The sequence below is a fragment of the Cottoperca gobio genome, chromosome 5 (assembly GCF_900634415.1).
Source record: "Cottoperca gobio chromosome 5, fCotGob3.1, whole genome shotgun sequence".
NCBI lineage: Eukaryota > Metazoa > Chordata > Actinopteri > Perciformes > Bovichtidae > Cottoperca > Cottoperca gobio.
Window position 1 is genome coordinate 21726647 of NC_041359.1, and position 20163 is coordinate 21746809.

Below are 20163 nucleotides of genomic sequence, written 5' to 3' on the forward strand. Positions count from 1 at the left end.
TCCTTTCTTGAGGTCATAAGGCCAGACACATACTAAATGTTATTGTTTCTTCTTTTTCTGTTATCCGCCTTTTGTTCTGAATGTTTCAAAGAGACCATTAATCACACCCACAGCCACACAACACAGTCTGTCTCCTTCCCTCTTTTAATCTTTCACTCATTATTTCATTTTTCCGTTCTCTTTCATTCTCTTTTGGTCTTGCTCTTTCTCATTTACTCTCTGCGCCGTCAGCTCTGTCTCTGTCTTTCTGTCTACCCTCTGTGCATGTTTCACAACAGCCGAGGATCGTATCTGCTCCCCCCCCCCCCACTACTCTCCAATGTTTGTCTGAAGTATTAGGGGGTTGTTGCCTTATTGGATATAATTAATTAATTAATAATTTTATCCAATTAGTGCTCCCTCATGCAATTAATCGGCTGGCTGATGTTGGGGCCGCTCCATCAGTCGGACGAAGGCAGACAGATGCTTTGGGTCTGGTGTGTGATGAACAATGACCTCTCTCTCTTGCTTTGCCCCTCTCTCTGTGTCTCTCTCTCTCCTTTCCATTTTCCACACACCTGCTTTCCTGTCCTATTTTCACCATTCTGCCATCGCTCTCCAGCTTGCAGCACATTGTTAGGATTCTTGCTGAACACAAGAATTGCTGGTGGAAAACCGTTTCCTTCAGATAATCCTAATGAAGCCAACATATTGTGGGTTTTGTAGCTCAGAACACATAGAGGTAAAAGAAAGATAAACGGCAAGGTGGAATTATTTTTTTTACTTTATTTGTTAAATAATTCAAGGGAAACATTGTGGCATTCTTAACCCTGACTGATTTTGAGGCTCAGAGAGACCTTCAAAAGTATTAAAAAAGAATGTTCTAGATTCAGGCCAAATTGCAATGATGACATCCATTTTCTTTTCTATCCTTACAGGTGTGTCCTATTCCTGCCTTTGAATAACTGATGGAGTTGTCATGATGGCCAAAGAAATATTGAAGGACCTTTGAAGAATGAACTTTCCAAACCACTGGATTGTTCTGGAGGGAAAATCCATTGAAGATAATACAAAATCACCAACAGTAAAATTAGTTGACCTTTTCTCAATTCAAGGATTCTGCTGCAGGAAGCAAAACTATTCATGACTTTAAACGGAATCGGACTACAGAAGCTTTCCCATCAAAACAAATATTTTTAGACGGTTTAGTATTAAACCACCTGGAACATGCACAAACCTTGGCTAGAAGTGAAATCAGATGCACGTCAATGTCAAGAATGGATGGGCACCATCGCTTTTCAGGGGCGTGTTCCTCACTGCCATTGTTTTCCTGTTTCTCCATAATCTTCCCACTGATCAGAGAGACAATCCAGTAAAATCTGTTGTTTTTGTTGCCTTCAAAAATTCAGCTTGAAAGATATTTTTCAACGTCTTTTTGTTTCAATACTTTGAGTCAATTGCAAAAAGAGCTATAAGACTTGTGTGCAGATACTTCAAAAGAATCAGAATGACTGACCATACAATACAAACAGGTACTCTGCAGGTGGTAGGAATCCAATATGCTCCATGATGTGCCCTGTATTCAGCAGATAACCTCAGATTTATTTGCGATCTCATGGATTAACTTTCAAGTTCTGACACAAAGACATTTTAAATTTGCCCTTGTGGAGTTTCTTTTGGTATAAAACTACAACCGAAAAAACTCTTCCTGTCTACATGCATCTTTTATCTTACATGTAGACCGAGGCTGAATTTCTTTCATTTTTTTCTTTTCCCATTTAAAAAAAATCAAAATGGCTCCTTTTTGGACAGCAGGAGCTTGGACATTGTTGGCAGCATTGAGCTTTCTTAGCTGCTGTAGTTTTGGCTGGTGTGAGGCCTCAAGGACTAGCGGTTCGACCTCAACAGGGACTAAACAGGACGAAGGACCCTCGTCATTGGAGCGAGTGAAGAGAGGATGGGTGTGGAACCAGTTTTTTGTGGTGGAGGAGTACACAGGCACGGAGCCTCTATACGTTGGGAAGGTAAGTCATTTAATCTCATGATGTAAATATTGTCAGAAGAAGTCTCATTTCATATTGTCAATGAGTGTGTGGAGTGTAAATAGTCAGTCACATGTAGATGTGTGCACTGCATGCTGTTCATGTACTGTATGTTAGCGGCTAGCATTTGTGAGCCGAGTTTGTTTGGGTGAATTCTGTCTCTCCAAAAAAGACATCATCAGTAAGAGGTTTGCCCAATTACATAAGCTACACTACACTTCTAATGAGCGGAAGAACCATTCAGATCAGTTCCTAAGTCCCAAGATATAAATATAAAGCAACCCAAATAGGCTTCCAATGGGAGATATCTGTTTATGGATTTGTTTACTATTTGAGGAGATACAAAAATGAATGTCAATCCTTGTTTTATACATAGTAATGCAAGTTCAAGAACTGAAATAATTGCAGTTAGGGTCATTTGTAATGCAATGGGTTTCCGCTCTTTTAGTTCTCCTGCTTATAATTGTATAAGTGATTCAAAAGGTTACACAGAGTAAGTCATATTTAGAAATGTGTTAGAATGCCATTACTCTTTGTACTATGAGGCCAGAGTCTGTTAATTTATCACTCTGTATAAACTGACAGCTCCCCATAGAAATCTCTATAATAATCCAGTTAACATCAAAGGGAGTATTAAGTATTTAACTCTACTTTATGAAAGAAAGGTCAAATTGATTCACACTTTAGCATAATGTACAGTACATTGCAGAGCAATGTTGTGTTTGAAAGATTACAGCATCTAGCTTATTTTTCTTGTGTCCAGTGCTGTATTGGAAAATTTGATTAAGATTTCAGCACTTTCTGCCTAATGCACAAGATCTATACCATTTTTCTTAGTTATTTTCCATTCCATTAATCTAACTAAAGCTCTGAACACAATGTTTCTCCATGACATTGTCCAAAAGTATATACAGTATTTTTTCTCAACTTCCACTGTCTTTATTCTAACACCATCTTTTCCCCTGGCATGCCACAACTGTGACTTTATGCAATTGACGAGGAGCAGCCATTTTTTAAAAGAGTGTCTACTTTCAGCTGTCAGTAGTTTTGGAGGTCTAGTGCAACGTAGGAGTTACTGTGGTTTTGAGTTTTGTTTCACTCCCACGTTCCTGTTCTCATTGTTATCTACAGATAGGAACCTCATTGTTCTCTGATTCACTCTGTCAAAGACCATTGGCTTCTTCTAATGCAAACTGAGTCCTTCCTGCTGATGCTTCATGCGGAAAGCTTTCTAAAAGGTGAACCACCGGAACAGTTTCTTGTCAAGCAGCTACACTACATTTTAGCTTTAAGATGATACATACTTCAAAGGAAAGTTTGCCCAGACAGTCTGGATAGTGTTATCTATAATATATAGGGATTTGCTTTGGTATCAGCTTGAAATATTACTTGAAGGCAAATGGGTGGAAAGAAGAGGAGATAAGCACTTATTGTGAACCTTAAACCTTCATCTTGTCAATAGCCTTTTATCATGCCAAACAGAAACTGGCAGTGAGCCTGAATCAAGTTCTAATCATAAAAAAATAACACATAATTTAGCTGATTTACCTCAAGAACCATCGCTGCCTTTCCACCAAAGGAGCCAGAGGCTATATTGAGTTAGTTTTTCGTTTGAGTACCTGGATCACAAAGAGTTTCTTATCTGAAAGGAAGTATTTTCTGATCGCACAGGAACAATCAGGGAAGATTTTACAGTTCGCTGGTCAAACACAACTCCCGCTGTACAACTCCATTCACACAATAACCAACAAGAGAGTGAACAAGAGAACATTTGCTAATTGTTTCATTGCGGTTAACTGCTGAAGCAGGAATAACGGACCATAAACACTCAACATGCAGATCGTAGCTACTTAAGAGGCAGGTGCTCTGGAGTTTTCAGACTCCTTTAGCAGCTCTGCATGTCTTCTTCTTTGCATTCAGTCATTACGTCCAGCCTGAGTTGTTGTTTGGCTCTGTGTGGGAAAATAACTGCATCTCAAACAAGATGTTTTTTAATCTGTTATCAGACTAATTTGTCCAATCTTCACAAAAGAGACCCTCAGTGCTTCCTTTAGTTCCTGTGGCTCCTTAGTTCCTGGAACTATTTGGTCAAACAGCAGCATTACTCGTTAATGACAAGCTCAGCATTGCCCTTCTATTTGATGTTGAGGACAATGTCTTGAAAAACGTGATCAGTGAACGTTATTACTCTAATGGAATTATGGAGAATGAGTTTATGTCAAATCAAATCTGTTTTCCATCATTTCGGTGCAATGTGTTAGCCTACATTTAAGAATTCTTCCCCCACTTCCGTCTCGTTCCCATCCCGTTCATCCCGTTCATCAGCTGTTTCACAAATGAACTTCAGTGAGTTGATGAGAGTGGACAGCATGTACGATTCGATTGCCTTACATAGGACACAATTTGAAAAGATAGGATATAAATGCAGACGGCATAAGACTCAGCAATGAGTCACAGACAGCAATCATGTGATCTCATTGTTTCTAATCATTTAGACATGGCAATTGACCAGCTAATATTGCATCTGCATATATTGATCTCACTATTCCTACAAATGAATGGAGATGTTCTCCGCAGCAGGGCTGGGTGTCACAGAATAATTATCCTTTGGCCATTATTTGTCTGCCATTGTAAATGCGTTGCTTTCCTGCTGGCACGAACAACAACAAAGCCAACAGGCACAGCTGTCCATCTGCTAGGGGGACAGCGAGATAGAGAGCAATGAGTGGTACATGAGGAAAGGAGCAAAAGAAGAAGGGAGGCCGCAAAGGGAAGTAGGAAAGAAGAGACTTCATACACTGACTTGATATTCATTAAAGGAAAGGGTGCCAGAGAAGGCAGTGAACTGATATAAAGGGGATGAGGGGAGCTCAAGGGAGTGACACAGCAGGAGGTGAAGAGAGATGACTTTATTAATACAATTATCTAAAGTTATTGCACTTCATGTGACTAGGGCACTGGCTAGTGCTATCAGTGATATTAATGGTTTGTGTGAGTGTGGACGTCTGTGTGTAACTCTGCTGGATTTTTTATATCAACACTTTCATTTGAGCAGTAGAGGATTAAAGCTAAGGGGTGTGCCTCTGTACTGGATAATTACAGCAACCTTTTTCTTTACTTTACTCCAACTCAGCAAACTTGCCGAGCTTGGTAGGTCTCACCCTTTTACCACTACTCAGCTAATGAAATCAGATTTACCAATAAAATGGTCACTCACATGGCATTAAACTGGCAGCTTTGATCAGTACGTTAAGATAATAAATCTGTGTGGATTTAAATGATACAACTATATTTTTCTTCTTGCCAGCTACTTTTCAAAACGGTGCCGTAATAAAAGGAGGGAATTGAGGAACACACATGAAGTGTACTTTTGTAAGAGGCAGAGTTCCTATTGAGCCTAGATAATCCTAAATGGCTGTTGTTAAAGGAAAAGAGGCAAAAATGACATCCCCTCTGTGATGTTTCTTTCTCCTCTATTGGGACAAAAGCTGTCAGAAATAAATCCATTTTGAGGACGAGTGTGTGTGTGTGTGCGTGTGTGTGTGAGAGAGAGAGTTGGACTATACGTGTAGCAGGTGCATATGCTTTTATATTTCGGCAACAAAACAGTTCAAGGGGTGTGTGTACAGTTTCACAGTGTTTTTTTGTATCCTTCCAACTCTCTATTCTGCATGGATGTATCTGGCATGGATTTCCTAATCCCTACTCAGCACGAACAGTTAAAAAATAGTGTTTGTCCATGTCCAAGGTGCTTCTTGATCCATTTAAAAAAAAACAAAAAACTCTAGCATTCAACTTGAAGCCAAGTGAAACAGATGGCCTCATCTTTTTTGTTAAAAAAAAGACGTCTACATCCTTCTGAAGAAAATCAGTTTGATTTAGGGCGTTTTACATTCTGCGTTTCTGGTTTGGGCTACGGCAGCTTTGGTGTAGTTTTGGATATAAAGTACAGCATAATCCTCAATATATGTTTTTTTCCTATTTGCTGTTTTGTTCCCTTAACTGCGACAGCAAGTTTTCAGAGGAAATAAGTAAAAGAAGAGTGAAATAGTAGAAAGGCGGTTGGAATTGTTTCATCAGTTTCATATTTTTCGGATTCAAATCTTCCTTAGTTCTAGTCACTAGTCTTGGGTGGCATACTTAGCATGCCTTCTGTGTGTTTATGAATGAGAGGAAAAAGTGTTTGGCCATGGACACAGTCAGTCAGACCACAGAAAAGTACATGTACTATGCCAGTTAAAGCAATTCCCCCATCGTAATGATCCAAGCTATAATTAGTCAAATCTAGGTCCTAACATCACAGGGCTGTCATCAAAGAGAAACAAAAACCGATGGGAGGAAATGGAACAAAAAAAATGAAAATGTGATGCTATTGGACCTGGTGTTTTCCGGAGCCACATTTCCCATTTTGTAAAGCCTTTTGTTTACTCTGCTTTGTCATCTGTTGAAATTATTTAAAAAAAATAACCTTTTAAATGAAGTTGATAACACGTTTTGTGACTCTTTTCTTTTTGTTGTTTGTTGTTTCCATCTTCAATCTTTTGTCTAAGCTTCGGCAGGTCCGCCGCCCACCATCCCCCACCAGAACCATTGCCCCTTCATTTTAATTTCCCTTCTCCCTCTGACTTTCTTATCTTTCTTTTTCCTCTCCGCTATGCTACCATTTACTCTCCCCTCTCGTCTCCCATGGTCTGTACCCTTCCTTCTCCATAGCTGTCTCCACCTAGGCTGTCTCTGATACAGTCACCTTGTTAACACTTTGAAGCTGTTAAGATCAGAGAGCTTGACAAGCTGCAGTGAAATGTGGCAGGCCTACTCCTGATTACACAGACTTAAATATAAGACAGCCAATTTGCTCCCGCTTTGAAACCCTCAATAAACCAAGGATTCAGTGCAACCCACGTTCTGATATCTCCACTGGAAATGTAATATCCTGCTCCACAAATGTCTCGCCGTTCTATTCTATTCTATTATTTTCTTCTCTCATGTGCTTCTGCAATTAATCTTTTACATTTAGTTTTGTTTGAAATTTAAATTTCAAAGTTTGTCAATAGAACATGTGCGATTTGCAGATTCTGCAGATGTTTGAAGGTTTTATGTCTTTCTCATACCAAAATCATTACTAACCACTCTTTCATACATTCACTGAAGCTGAGTTTGTGCTTTAACATACTTTTAATATACAAACTCAAAAGAGCTGACTACTAAACAAGGAGGAAACTGTATGTGAGTCATATGTCACTCCCTTTAGCAGGTTAGCCTGCAGTGACAGCTAGACACTTTGTTATGACCCAAAGGTGAACCTGACAGAGCATCAACAACGTCACTCTCCCCTGAGTCACCCCACAGCCCTCCACTGGAAACTCTGATAACTACTTGCATGAAGTTTAACTTAAATCCAAATGCTGAATCATAAAAACTGTGACAAAAACACATTTTTAGTAAGATAGATTTTTTTAAATAAATCGTATCTACAATATATTACCACTATATCCCTTTGTCATAGGATATGCATGTTGAGAGAGTTGTTGGTTACTGTAATCATTCTTTCCATACTGGCCATGAAGTAATGTCTTTGTAGTAAGAAGATCCACATTCTTGTTGTGTGAGGCTTCAGCAGTCAGCAGCCATATTAAGGTGAACAAATACTGTAGCAGTAACTATTTTAATATGTACACATGGGTATATGAGTATTGTGTTAATTACCTGTAGCAAACTTAAAATAAAATGTTAATCCTTTGACAGAAACATTGTGTATGTTAATGTCCAGTAATCATCTAATACTCTGATTCAGTGAGTTATACTGTGGGTTAAAACTATTTGTACATTTCTGCAAAATAGCACCATTAAGTATACCACTTTAGCTATTAGAAGTTCTCACTGGAATCCTTTGATAGGCAGGTTCCAACCCACAAAGTCCTTCTCAAAAATATTTTGGTCAATGTCAAACTTAAAATATTCCTAGAAATTAAGTTGCTATTATGAGATGACATTTCTACAACACACTGTGTTTCATATTTCCCAAAATGCAGAAAAACCTTACCGTGCTGATCAATTATGAATGCATGCTCCTTTGCGTATTTGTAAGGAGATGTGTGCTCAGCCTTAAAAGTAAATACATTATGTCTGCAAGCATGGAAAAGTAATCTTCCACCCAAAAATGTGTTCTGAGTAAAGACTTTCTCTCTGCAGCCTTGAGAGGAGGTTATAAAATGTTTGTAGTTTCCTCATAGTCTGGGATCTGCGTTAGTGGTCAGCTTGAATTCAGCCTGTAACAATGGATGTCAACTGTGACCCATTTTTACTGTGGTTATCGTAATTGGCCATAGACATTTCCCAAACTCTAAATGTCCTGCAGCCTAATCCACTTGTCTGCTGTCCATTTCTGTAGTCAGTATGTCAAACACTCGAAGCTGCATTATTTGTGTCCTTACTGAGTGTTTGGTACTGAGTGTATTGATTTAATATTTATGTTATGGCATGCATTCTTTTTTTGTGATTTTACCTTTCTCTCCAAGCTGCTGACCTGGCCAATGGAAGTCTTACCCAGCACAAATAGCTCGAGCAGACAGAGAGGATACTCTATTTTACCACCTTCATATTACTGTATTCATCCGGTGACACTGCTGCAAAATATAAAACACAAAGAGCAGTTCTGATTCTTGCTCAGCAGTAGCGGACTTCTAATGTACATTTTTTTTAAGCGTAGATTTGCACTCCTGGTTATTTTTTTTTGCAAACAGAGTGATGTCCTGGCTCTGACCTTTTACTTTGCTGAGAACAACTTAGCTAAGCGTCGTATGTGTGTTTTTTATGCTGCCAACTTGGATCACTCCAGTGAGGATAAATTGACAGACGGATGGGTGTATCCAGCCTGAGGGGGGAAAAATAGCATCATCCCGGCAGAATGATGAACTCACTATATATGCATGTATGCGTGTCTGTGTGTTTGTGTGTACGTGAGCACATGTACAGTAGGTAGGAATTGACACGCATGGTGCCAGCTTTTGTGCAATTGAATTAACAGATGATGACAACATTTCACACACATTCTTGTCTGCTAAATCTAATTTAAAAGTACAGAGAGACGGTAAGAGAGTGTCTTTGGGAAACATATCCAGCTGTGCATGACTATGCATGCTTTTATTGAATAACTCTTACAATTTGGACCAATGAAACTTCTTTTATTATAACTGAAATATTGATGCCACCAAAGTATACGGCAGCATATTTTCTCTGACTTTTCATGTATTTGTCTTCAGGATGATTCTGAATGGTGAAAAGAGGCAAAAACAGATAAAAAGGGGAGGGGAAAATGGATGAGGGAAGCAATATCAAGGCACAGGCTTGCATTATTCTGCAGTTTTACGACAAATACTTAATGAAAACCCCCGCGAGGGTGATAGAAGCCTGTATTTAATTAAGCCTTTATAAAATATTAACCAGGGAGGCTAGGGCGAGTTCCCCTATCCCCTGCATGGTCTGCTCAGTGCACAGTTACACTGCACAGACTGCTCTTAACGAGAGAGAGAGAGAGAGAGAGAGAGAGAGAGAGAGAGAGAGAGAGAGAGAGAGAGAGAGAGAGAGAGAGGGCGAGGGCGAGGGAGAGGGAGAGAGAGAGAGAGAGGGAGTCTAGTGCTCACTAAAGAGCCAAAGGGGAGGTTGGGATGGGGGACCAATGCTGCTCTTATTGCTGCCTCTGGAATGTCTTCTAATCACATTAGGGGGGAACTATAGCTCTGATTTATAAGGGCTCTTTTAAGTTCACTTTTCAGCCCCAGCACCTCTATGTCTCTACCTTTAACAATCTTTGAAATGACTTTGATCTCCTAATTTGGGCGTTACATCCTGTGAAGGGCACAATGTGCAGAAAAGGTGTAAATCATCACTAGAACTGTGGTGTCTATTTTTCACGACAACGATGATGGCTGGTTATAGGGAGAGGAAGGAAGGTATTAATTTATTTTGGTCACAGCTGATGACCAAATGTAATTTTTTGACAACCATCAATTACACAAACCGTCAGCGTTCACAGTGGATGAAATTAAATAGAAAATTCCATGCCAAATGTGGGACTTATTAATCTCAAATCATAGGTCCACATTTCTTTAACTGCCTTTATCAGTGAATGGAGCTGGCTCAGGTGTCATAAAGTGTGGAGTGTCGGTGTTGCGATTAGAAGTGGTCATGAATTAGCGAAAGATTGTAAACGTGTCAATGAAGTTGACCCCTTCCCGGTCGAAGAAGGAAGGAAGACTTTTATTTGATTTTATTATAGCACACTTAATTATATTAAAGTTAGCCATTTAGGAATTCACACATTAAACTCAGTATTTGTTTGTACTCCAGAGATCAGACCTGAGTCATTCTTTTGTGTAGGTTTATACAACAAATGCATGTTTTCTCTTATCCAGAGCAACTTACAGTGAAGTAACTACAGGGTCAGTCCCCCTGGAGCACCTCTGGGTTAAGTGCCTTGCTCAGGGGCACAATGGTGGCAGCCCTGGTATTGAACTCACAACCTTCAGGTGTTCTGTTTGTTTCCTCATTGTGTTGGTAAAAACACAATTACTGTATCTTTCTAATAAAATGTATTTCCTGTTGCAAAGTAATATTATATAAACATACTTTTGAGGCTTAAGGGTTGCAATGGTGTTACAATGAAATAAAATAAACTATCTCACGTTTATTTTGTGTCAATTTACAGATCCATACAGACTCTGACGAAGGTGAGGGCACCATCAAGTACACTATCTCCGGAGAAGGGGCGGGCTCCATCTTCATCATCGATGAGCTCACAGGAGACATCCATGCCACAGAGAGACTGGACCGAGAAGAAAAGGCTTTCTACACACTTCGGGCCCGGGCAAGGGAACGGCTCTCCAGCGACCTTTTGGAACCAGAGTCAGAGTTTGTCATCAAAGTCCAGGACATCAACGACAGTGAGCCCAAGTTCTTGGAGGGTCCGTACATCGGCAGTGTGGCGGAGCTGTCATCCATAGGTAAGGAGGGAACCATGTAGTGCGGTCAGACAGGGATCCTCTTGATAGCTATTTGGAGCTTGGAGCTCAGGATGGCCCAGAGGTGCACAATCCTGTATAGAATTAGCAGTTATACTACAGCGATTGTCATGATGCATAAGAATGGGTTTGTAACATAATGCTTTGTCCTGAGCTCAGGGGAAGCTAGAAAATGCCAAGAAGTACAATATGCTAAAATTCTTCCCCATTCTGGAGATGGAAGAAAAGCAGACAGGAGACATTGGATGGAAATAGATGTGGAGACAGTGAATTCATTGTGGATGAAAGGGAAGTAGACCTGGATTTGACCTGGATTTGAGGAGGATCCCCACAAGGACTGTGTCAGAGCTGTGACCCGTAGGTATGAACGCTATGAAAAGTCATGGACACAGCGCAGACATATAAAGAGAGGAGAGGCGAATTGCATTATTACCAGATGAGCTTTGTCGCTGTGTTCCGACACCCTGGTAAGAGGCCAATGATGAAGGGGGGGAACAAGGAAAGAGGAGCAGAGGAGTGGTGCTCCAGAAGAGTAGATAATGGCGAGGGTGCACCGTATTTTCATAGAGGCTTTTGACATTGAAAGCACAACGCTTTTAATCTCATTGTGAGCAACACTATTAGCGGCACCCCATGGCTGCTTTAAATTCATAGGGAAATGGAAAAGACAGGTGAACGTGGGTGTCAGGGGCTTCATTAGCTTGGTATTAATGTCACAGACACCGCTGATGTTTAATAAACAACATTATGTTTGCCTGCCAAGCGATATCACAATACCATGTGTGCTCAGAGTGTTTGCATGTGTGTGTCTGTGCGCGTGTGTGCGTGTGCGTGTGAATGTGAGCGTGTGCATGTGAGCGTGTGTGTGTGTGGTCATGCATATGCAGGAGAGGTGGGGGCACTTCTTGTTTGAGTGACTCCAGGAGTGGTGCAGAATGGAATGGCTCTTCCCTGTTCAAGCCTGATTGGAATTAATTCCTGCTTCCTCAGCATGATCCGAACCATGGGCATTTTTGCCTACAGTGCTCTCTAAAACTGAATGGGTTGTGTGTGTGTGTGTGTGTGTGTGTGTGTGTGAGTGAGTGGGAGGGAGAAGCAGAGAGAGAGAGAGAGAGTGAGGGACAGAGCAATTGAAGGGTTGCAAAAAATAGGAGACAGATAAACAGCATTGAAATAATGCAGAGTTTTAGAAAAAGATGCAAAACCGTGGGAGGCACGAGAGTTATCAGACGGATGGAATCATAGAGCTCACGTTTAGTTCATGTTGGTTAATGTAATCTTAATGATCACGACCCTTCCACTTTGGCTGTTTCCCGTTGTTCGACCCTGTCGCACCTTAGTCCAATTACGCACTAAATGAGTGTGCAGTTCATGTTTAAAACATCGTTGTGAAGCACTAGGCCTAATGAGGTAACAGCTACTGCTTAGTCAAGCATTCTCCTGCCCTGTCCCTGTTTCTTTTCTTTCCGCTGTTCCGCTGTTGAACATCAGCTAAGGCCGGCAGTATTTTTTTGGCATGTCAGTGATAAGGTCACAAGCACAATGACAATAACTGAAGGCAGTAAAAAGCAAATAAAGGTGCCCGACAGACCAGCTTGACTGCCACATGTCACTCACCAACTCATGGGCTTTTGCCCTCTACACCGTCGTGTTTGAAACACAGATCTAATAGGTGGAGAATAGCACATTTTTCCTTTCGTTAAATAATCACAAACCAATAAGAATATCTTACTAACTATTGCCTTTGTAATAAAGGCCTGATGCAGCGTATTCATCTTTACCATAGATTTCTATTGTTGTCCACAAACTTATGAAGCCATGGAGTTACCTTAGGTGATTAAGATAAGCATGGGCACTTTAGTTTATTTTGGGTCAATTCCAGATTTGCTGACCTGCTGCCGTGAATAGCCACCCTCAGCACCAAATGTGTATTAATCCACTGCTAAAAATAATCCCCAACAAATGTGCTGTTTACTCCTATTTCAGTGGAACTGTTTATTTGTCCTTTGAGCCGTCTCAACACCATGAACAATTGTTTTATTTTTCTCCCAGCTATGAGCAGTATCCTATTTCTTTTGTTCATTGCATCGTCCGATAATACCGACCGTCAACACCACAAAGGCATACTGTCTTCTTTAAATAGTGAAGACTTCTTTTCTTGTGTGAAAGCACAAAGAAAAAAAAACCTGTTCGGAATCAGTACGTTTAATGTCATTAGGACACAGTTCCTGTGATCTGAGGCTGGGTTGAGTTTTATGCCGTGATTGAAGCAGGATGCAAGCATTAGCCACACCAGTGGTATGCTCACTGTGCTGTTTTATGGCCAACCATACAGCAAACTGCTTTGGAAACCACGAGGCCATAATATTGAGAAAGTAATCAGTCGTCAGCTGCCTGAGGCATATTCATTTTTACTTATCACTGCTGTCAGGTCTCCCAGTACACACCTTTGTCATATAGCTTTTTACAGCGTTTCCCTCCCTCTTTTTGCAGAGATTCCCCGTCTGTGTCTGTCGGTTTTTCTGCATGCTTGCTCAGCATCTGCTACCAAAAATAACACTTGTATACATTATCCGTTTGTGTTTAAGGGTTGGTTAACTCTGAAAAGGAGACGAGAGGGCAAATAAAATAGGAGCAGGTGATAATGAAATGTAAGGAGCCTGAGCTCTGTGTTGTCCTTTGGAAAATGTGTGGCTAATGAAATTGCCGTCTTAAATCAAATTGTTAGTGCACGGGTGATTGAATGTTGCTTTGAGAACCGTGCATGTCTTTACGTTGGGAAAGAAGAGGGAACATGGATGGAGTCACTCTGCAGAACGCTAGCTGTGTCCTCTGACTCACGATGATAAAGACTGTGAAAAATGGATTTAATACAGTGTCTTGGTAGAGGACATCCTGGACTGAACACAAGCAAAAAGAAACTGACTTCAAGATGTGGCTTAGGGATTACTTGTATTAATTAAAGCCCAAATAAATGTGTATTTCTTTATTATACAGATAAAACATGTAATATGTAGTTTACATGGAGTGTACTGAGACAACAGTGTGACCTAGAGGTAAAGAGCTTCACTGACAAATGATACTTTGCTGTCTCACTTATCACCAACAGAAGGGTGTATGTTTAGCTTGTGTTGCTGAGAGAACACATGAATGACGTTGATTGATGAGTTAACCTGGTTCAACTATTTACTTTATTTGATATCAGAATTGCTTTTTGAGATTGGTGTGTAACTACTATAGTTTTGATACTTCAATAGTGTACAATCGATCGACTGGCCAGTGCGCGCGTGGATTATTATGAGTTTGAGTGAATGAATGGCTGTTGACTGGTCAAAGAAACACATGTACAGTCCCTGTGTGAGAGAATGCGTACATTATATTGACATGGTGGTGCGTTGGCGCAATAAATCGTCAGTCTGCCTTTGGAATGGCTGCATGCCCCTGCTGACTTGTTTCAAACTTGTGTTAGCTTCACTGTAAAGTTGTATGCATATGCCCTATATGTATATGTGTGTGAACCTTAAATGTGGAAATAAAACAGTTTTATCTGATATGAGAAGTTTGAATTGCTTCGTATTAGTACTTTTAATTTTATTACATATTTCAGTATGTTTTCTAGGCTAAAAGATAAAGCTATATTATATTCAAAAATCAAAAACTGAGTATTACAGGTCTATTTGATTAATGGATGCTCATTTACAAACCAACAGGTCATCTTTCTCTTTATGTCGCCTACATCGCCTGGATTTGCTCATAGAAAATGGACTCATCATCATGTAAACCACCTGCGATGTTAAAAGCTAATGTTCCCGGTTTTCATTTGTGAGGTGATGTTAGATTTACAGATCTATTCATTTAAAACACCTATCCTTCCATTATAAAATATTTTGCAAAAAGCCATGAGTCACCCTAAAAGTCCCAAAAACATTCACTGAAACCACTTAAAATTGCATAATGTGTTAACATACAAAGAGGTGGATCAGAATCCTCAAATGTGGATGATGTGGATTCCCTTTTTTATGCAGAGAAGCTCAACACACACTATAGAGCTAGAAAAATATGGAGCTATATCCCACAGTCGGGTAGATAAGTTTAGCAGAACGACTGGAAACAGCTATGGAAAAAGCTAGCCTAGCTCTGTCCAAAGGTAAAACGATCTGCCAAGTAGCAACTCAATGCTCACTAGATAACATGTTATATGTAATGTTCGCTGGAACCGACAGACCTGAAACCAAAAGCAGAACACAGTTTACTCAGTAATCCAGGCAGGGTCAAATACCGGTAAATCGGTCCAGAAGGCAAACAAATCCACTAAGGAGCAGGCAGAAGAATCGGAATCCAGAAACAGGCAGGCAGGGTCAAAACGGGCAGGTCAGGAAAACAGGTAAACTAGACGATCCCTGAAGAACTTGGCAGGAAACACAAGACAATCTGGCAGGGAACAAGTGGGAGAGAACTGGTGTATATCCTCTGAGAGAACTAAGGAGGGAATGAGAAGCAGGTGAGGAGATGGGCTGTGGAAACCAGGTGAGGGGAATAAGTTGATTGCAGGCAGTGAGGATGAACCAGGATCTGAAATGATAAGAGAATTACTGACAAGGTAAAACCAAATGAAAACAAACTAATTTAAACATTTAATTTAATATATAATGGTGTTCCTGACAGGAGTACTACAATATGTCTAGTCTTGCATAATGTGTGTGCGACAAAGTGTTACTTTAGGTATGTGCATCATGATGAGTAACAAGCTGGTATATGGTATATGAATCATTTGATGGCGTATGAGTATATAAAGCATAGGTGGAGAAATATGTAATTTGATAGATGAAGTATGGCTTGATGGATCTCGGCTGGTTGGTTTCTTGTAATAGTTTTGTAGACCGAGCAATGTTTCATAAAGGCATAAAGGCTGATTCAAGGTTAAGTTTCAGATAGTGCGGATAACTTCTATGTCTGTTATTTCTTTCAGTCAAAGGGAATGATGAATAAAGGAAAAGGCAGGGGGCTTGTGTTTCAAGACAAGCCATGGTTGTGGCTACACATCCACATCGTCATTGTAATCTACATAGAGTTCTGTTTTATTGAAAGTAGGTCTGGGAAAAAGCATCGCTGCAATAGTCAGATGATGTTTGAAATTAAATTCATTGGGTCATGGTGTTAGTAGGCTGATGATTATGTGCAGCTAAGACTTCATTTAGTGTTTTTTAGTGAATTGGGGTGTTGGCTTGTTCTTAGATGAGATGCAGCAGACACATATTGCTGATGCCTTCTTAATTTGGGAGTTTTGTTGAATATAAATTGGGGTATAACCCTTCATCAGTATGTAGTTAAGTACCTAAGGAGACTGTGTGGCTTTCCCTTCAGATTTTCTTTTTCCTCATAATTAATATTTTTATTTTCTCGTTTTGATTTGGTTTTTCATGTACTTTTCAGATTTGATAGTTTATGATATCATTTATGTTTCGTAGTTAATTAGGGGTCTCTGTTGCATCACTTCTGTTTTACGAATTATTTTGTTTCGTTATTCCAAATTAGCTTTTCTTCCGTTGATTATCAATTATGGGATTCCTCTCAGTAATATTGAGCTTCACTTTTTCATTGCAACAAAGCTTCCAAATTATGAAGAAGTGATTGAGACGGTTGAAATTTGTCTTTAAAATAAGTGTGACCGTAGAATTGAACAGAAATGGGAAACTATTTATTTCCTCTTTTTGTGTTGCCTTCGGCAGTGTGTGTGTGTCTCATAGCAGATGTGATCATACGACTTTAGGCTATTTACCTTTATATATTTATAAAAGCTTTTCCACGGTGCTTACACTATATGTTAATACCAGATTATGTAGGATTACATGCTGTGCTAATATTTACGTCAATAATATTTGAATTGGATCAATCTCTCTTGCCTTTGGTTTTCTATCGCCATATTAAATGCTTAAATATTTATGTAGCTTTGAGCTACACCTCAAAAGTTTTCAAAACAAAGAGGCTAAAAGTAACATTAAACTAGTAGAAACAGACAACACTACTCATATGTATACTTTGGCATTTTCTACAGTTTGTATTTCATTACAGGTCATTTAGCAGATGCTCTTATCCAGAGTGACTTACAGAGAACTAGCTACATGGAGTTAGTTACCCTGGAGCAACACAGGGTTAAGTACCTTGCTCAGGAGTACAATGGTGGCAGCCCTGGTATTGAACTCAGGACCTTCTGGTTATTTTGGAAGGTGTACCACCAGACCACTAGGCTATCACCACCCTGTTTAGCATTGGATAGTTTTTAGGCACATTATCTACATTATTGGCGGTGACACAGTGGCACCCAAAGCTAATGCATATGCTCCACACGCCTAGCTAATATTGAAGCAATAAAGACAGGCCTTTCCCAATTTGAAATCAGTATTACACTGTGTTACAACATGCATACCAAGACATCCATCACTTTGGTTTTTTTCCAATCTTTGTGTGAGCTGACTGACAATGTAGCACAGTTTATTGGGTTTGAAACCATTTAGTCACTGAGGCAGACATCCCATCCTTTCCTACCACTCAAAGGTCGAGTGACAGCCACGGAGCATGATGGAAATGTGGCTAAGAGAGGCAGCTCTTGATGCTGGAATCACAACAGGGTGAAACGTTTCCATGGAGCTAATCCTGTGATTGATGTGGTTCCATTAGAGAGGACCCGAGGACCTCTGAGTGGCAGAGATGTGGCACGACACGACGCCTGTGCCGTGGCCTCCAACCTCAGGTAACACTGACTGACAAGTTGCAGTATCCAGAGAACAACAGGCAGGCAAATAACAGTCTGATAACAGACATTTAGCTGACCGATAACCTCAGCTATTATCTACTAATGATACAAGTTGATCTAAGGTGGAATTGCCTATCACAAAGACGAGAAGACGGAGTTCAAAGTAACACAATTCTAGTCTTGGACTGACATTTTTCCGATTCTTTATCAAAGACATAGTCTAATATATAAAGCAGATGTGCTGCACTTTGATCTACTAAACAAATGTCAGCATCTGAGGCTTTCTTACATTTCTCTATACCTCAAGGCATGTTATTTCTGTAAGGCCACATGACCCCCGTGCATTGTGTAAGATCATTTTAATTTAAATATGTTGCAGTAGCTTGTCTTTGGGCAACGTTTTTTTTTTTTTAACGGAAGATTTTAAGTACCAAGCAGACTTTGTTTGAGGACATCATAACGACACACTAAATAATTAAATGAGCTTTGCAGTATCTGTATTGGAAGATTTATTCCTCTAAGAAATCTAGTAGGAAGGTGCTTCATAAAGTACCAAGAGTGAAGTATAGAGATTGAAATGACTGAAAGCCTAGAGAGTAGCATAAGAGGAGCCTTGTGGAATGTATGTTTTTTTAAGTGTCTTCATGAAGGTCCCTTTCCCATCTAAAACTGTGTACAAAAGTACACACTACACAGTATCTGGCATTTGGAGGGCATTTGTGGAGCGTGACGCATAGCATAGCAATAGCTACAAAGAAGCAATAAAAAAGAGATCCCTGACAATAATGGTTTAACAATTCACAAATATTTAACAAACCTTTTCGCAGGTGACCTGTACACACGCATGGAAATCAATAACTAAGAGACCTTTGTATAGTTTAAGTTGTAATGCAACAAGGTAAAGCATTTAGGGTAGGGGTACCTTTTGTTGACAAGTCATAATATGACAGGTCTAATAAGACATTCTTTGATTTTTCTCTTTGTGTTCTTTTGACCTTTATCCCTCTCGCTCTCTGTGTCTCTCTCTATTTCTTGCTCTAACCCTCAGCATAGTAAGCATGCGCGATACATCATTCCCCACTCCTTTTTTGTAGATAATGTGAGAACTCCACAAGGGAATTATATAAATAATCACCCTCCCTGTTGCTGGGGTCTAGAGAGGTTGCCCAGGAGGCTGCAAATTGCTGCAGTCACCATTAGGACAGCCGGTGCCTGTCATGCTAACAGAAGATGAGACATTTGGAGCAGCAGGATCACAGGAGAGAGCAATGCGACAAGGCAGGAGCAACTTACAATCAATATTCTCTGCCAACCTTCTTTATGTATATGACCAGTAACATCCACCATTATGTGCTCAGTCACAGTGCTTGACATAATTGATTTGAGCTGGTGTGCGGGTATGTGTGTGTGTGTGTGTGTGTGTGTGTGTGTGTGTGTTGGAGGGGGGGGGGGCGCAGTGTGTGAGCAGGCATGGAAGATGTGAATGACAAAAGCAGCACAACAGATTTGCAATTGTGAAATTGATTATGCCTCTCACTTTTTCATTATTGTACAGATGCTATCAAGCGGAGAAGCAGGGACACTATCTTTAGTTGTGTGTGTGCATTATGCGATTTGACACAAAGAATACGTTGTGTCTAAAACAATAATGTTGACACCTGGCCTGTAGAGGGAGGCTGAAGGAGAGAAACTTTTATGTACCTCAATATTAGCTCATCTAGATTAACAACCGTTGTCATTGTTTGTCTAGAGACAAATTCTTAAAAGTAATGAGAGGTTAAAATGTAAGCTTTACTGGCCCACAATACTGTCTGCAAAACAAATCATGATCGGATCTATTAAAATACTTACATTCAAAGGCTAGCAAAGATTACATTTACAATCTCAGTCAGCATAGATGAAAAATATCCCCAAATCCTTGTAGAGATCTGGAAGAGGATCAATATAAGCAGGCTATTGGCTTTTATGACATGGCAGATTTTTCTCCCCCTTTATACTTCATTCTCTCTCATCCTCCTTTTCTCCCCCCACCTTTCTCTCCTGGGGCATTTATGTGGATGAGAGAGGAATGAATCACAGTGGAAGTAGTGAAGAAATAACTTTTCATGTGAAAACACCTCAGCTTTTATGGCTTTACTAAATGATCCATAATGCGGGCGGGGAGCACTCAGTCCTGCAGATTAAGGCGGGTCGTAGCGAGAGAGAGGCTCAGTGCTGAGGCCGTTAGACCCCTCCACTGAAGCTCGCACCAGTACAGCACCAGCTGAGGTAGGCACAAATCTCTTTTACGAGGCTGCCTCTTAAATAGCTGTCAGTCTAGTGTCTCACACGTGGCGCACTCCTCCAGCTCCCCTCACAGTAATTGAAC

At 40.2% G+C, this 20163-nt stretch overlaps 1 protein-coding gene across 1 annotated transcript in view; it reads left to right on the top strand.

Moving 5' to 3' along the window:
- The first annotated feature begins 1472 nt into the window (after positions 1-1472).
- cdh22 (cadherin 22) overlaps positions 1473-20163 on the top strand; it is a 67822-nt gene continuing 49131 nt past the window's right edge. The window contains exons 1-2 of the mRNA XM_029432325.1: positions 1473-2003; positions 10729-11023. Coding sequence (XP_029288185.1) covers positions 1773-2003; positions 10729-11023 — 526 coding nt within the window. The 5' untranslated portion in view covers positions 1473-1772. The remainder of the gene's footprint in view (positions 2004-10728; positions 11024-20163) is intronic.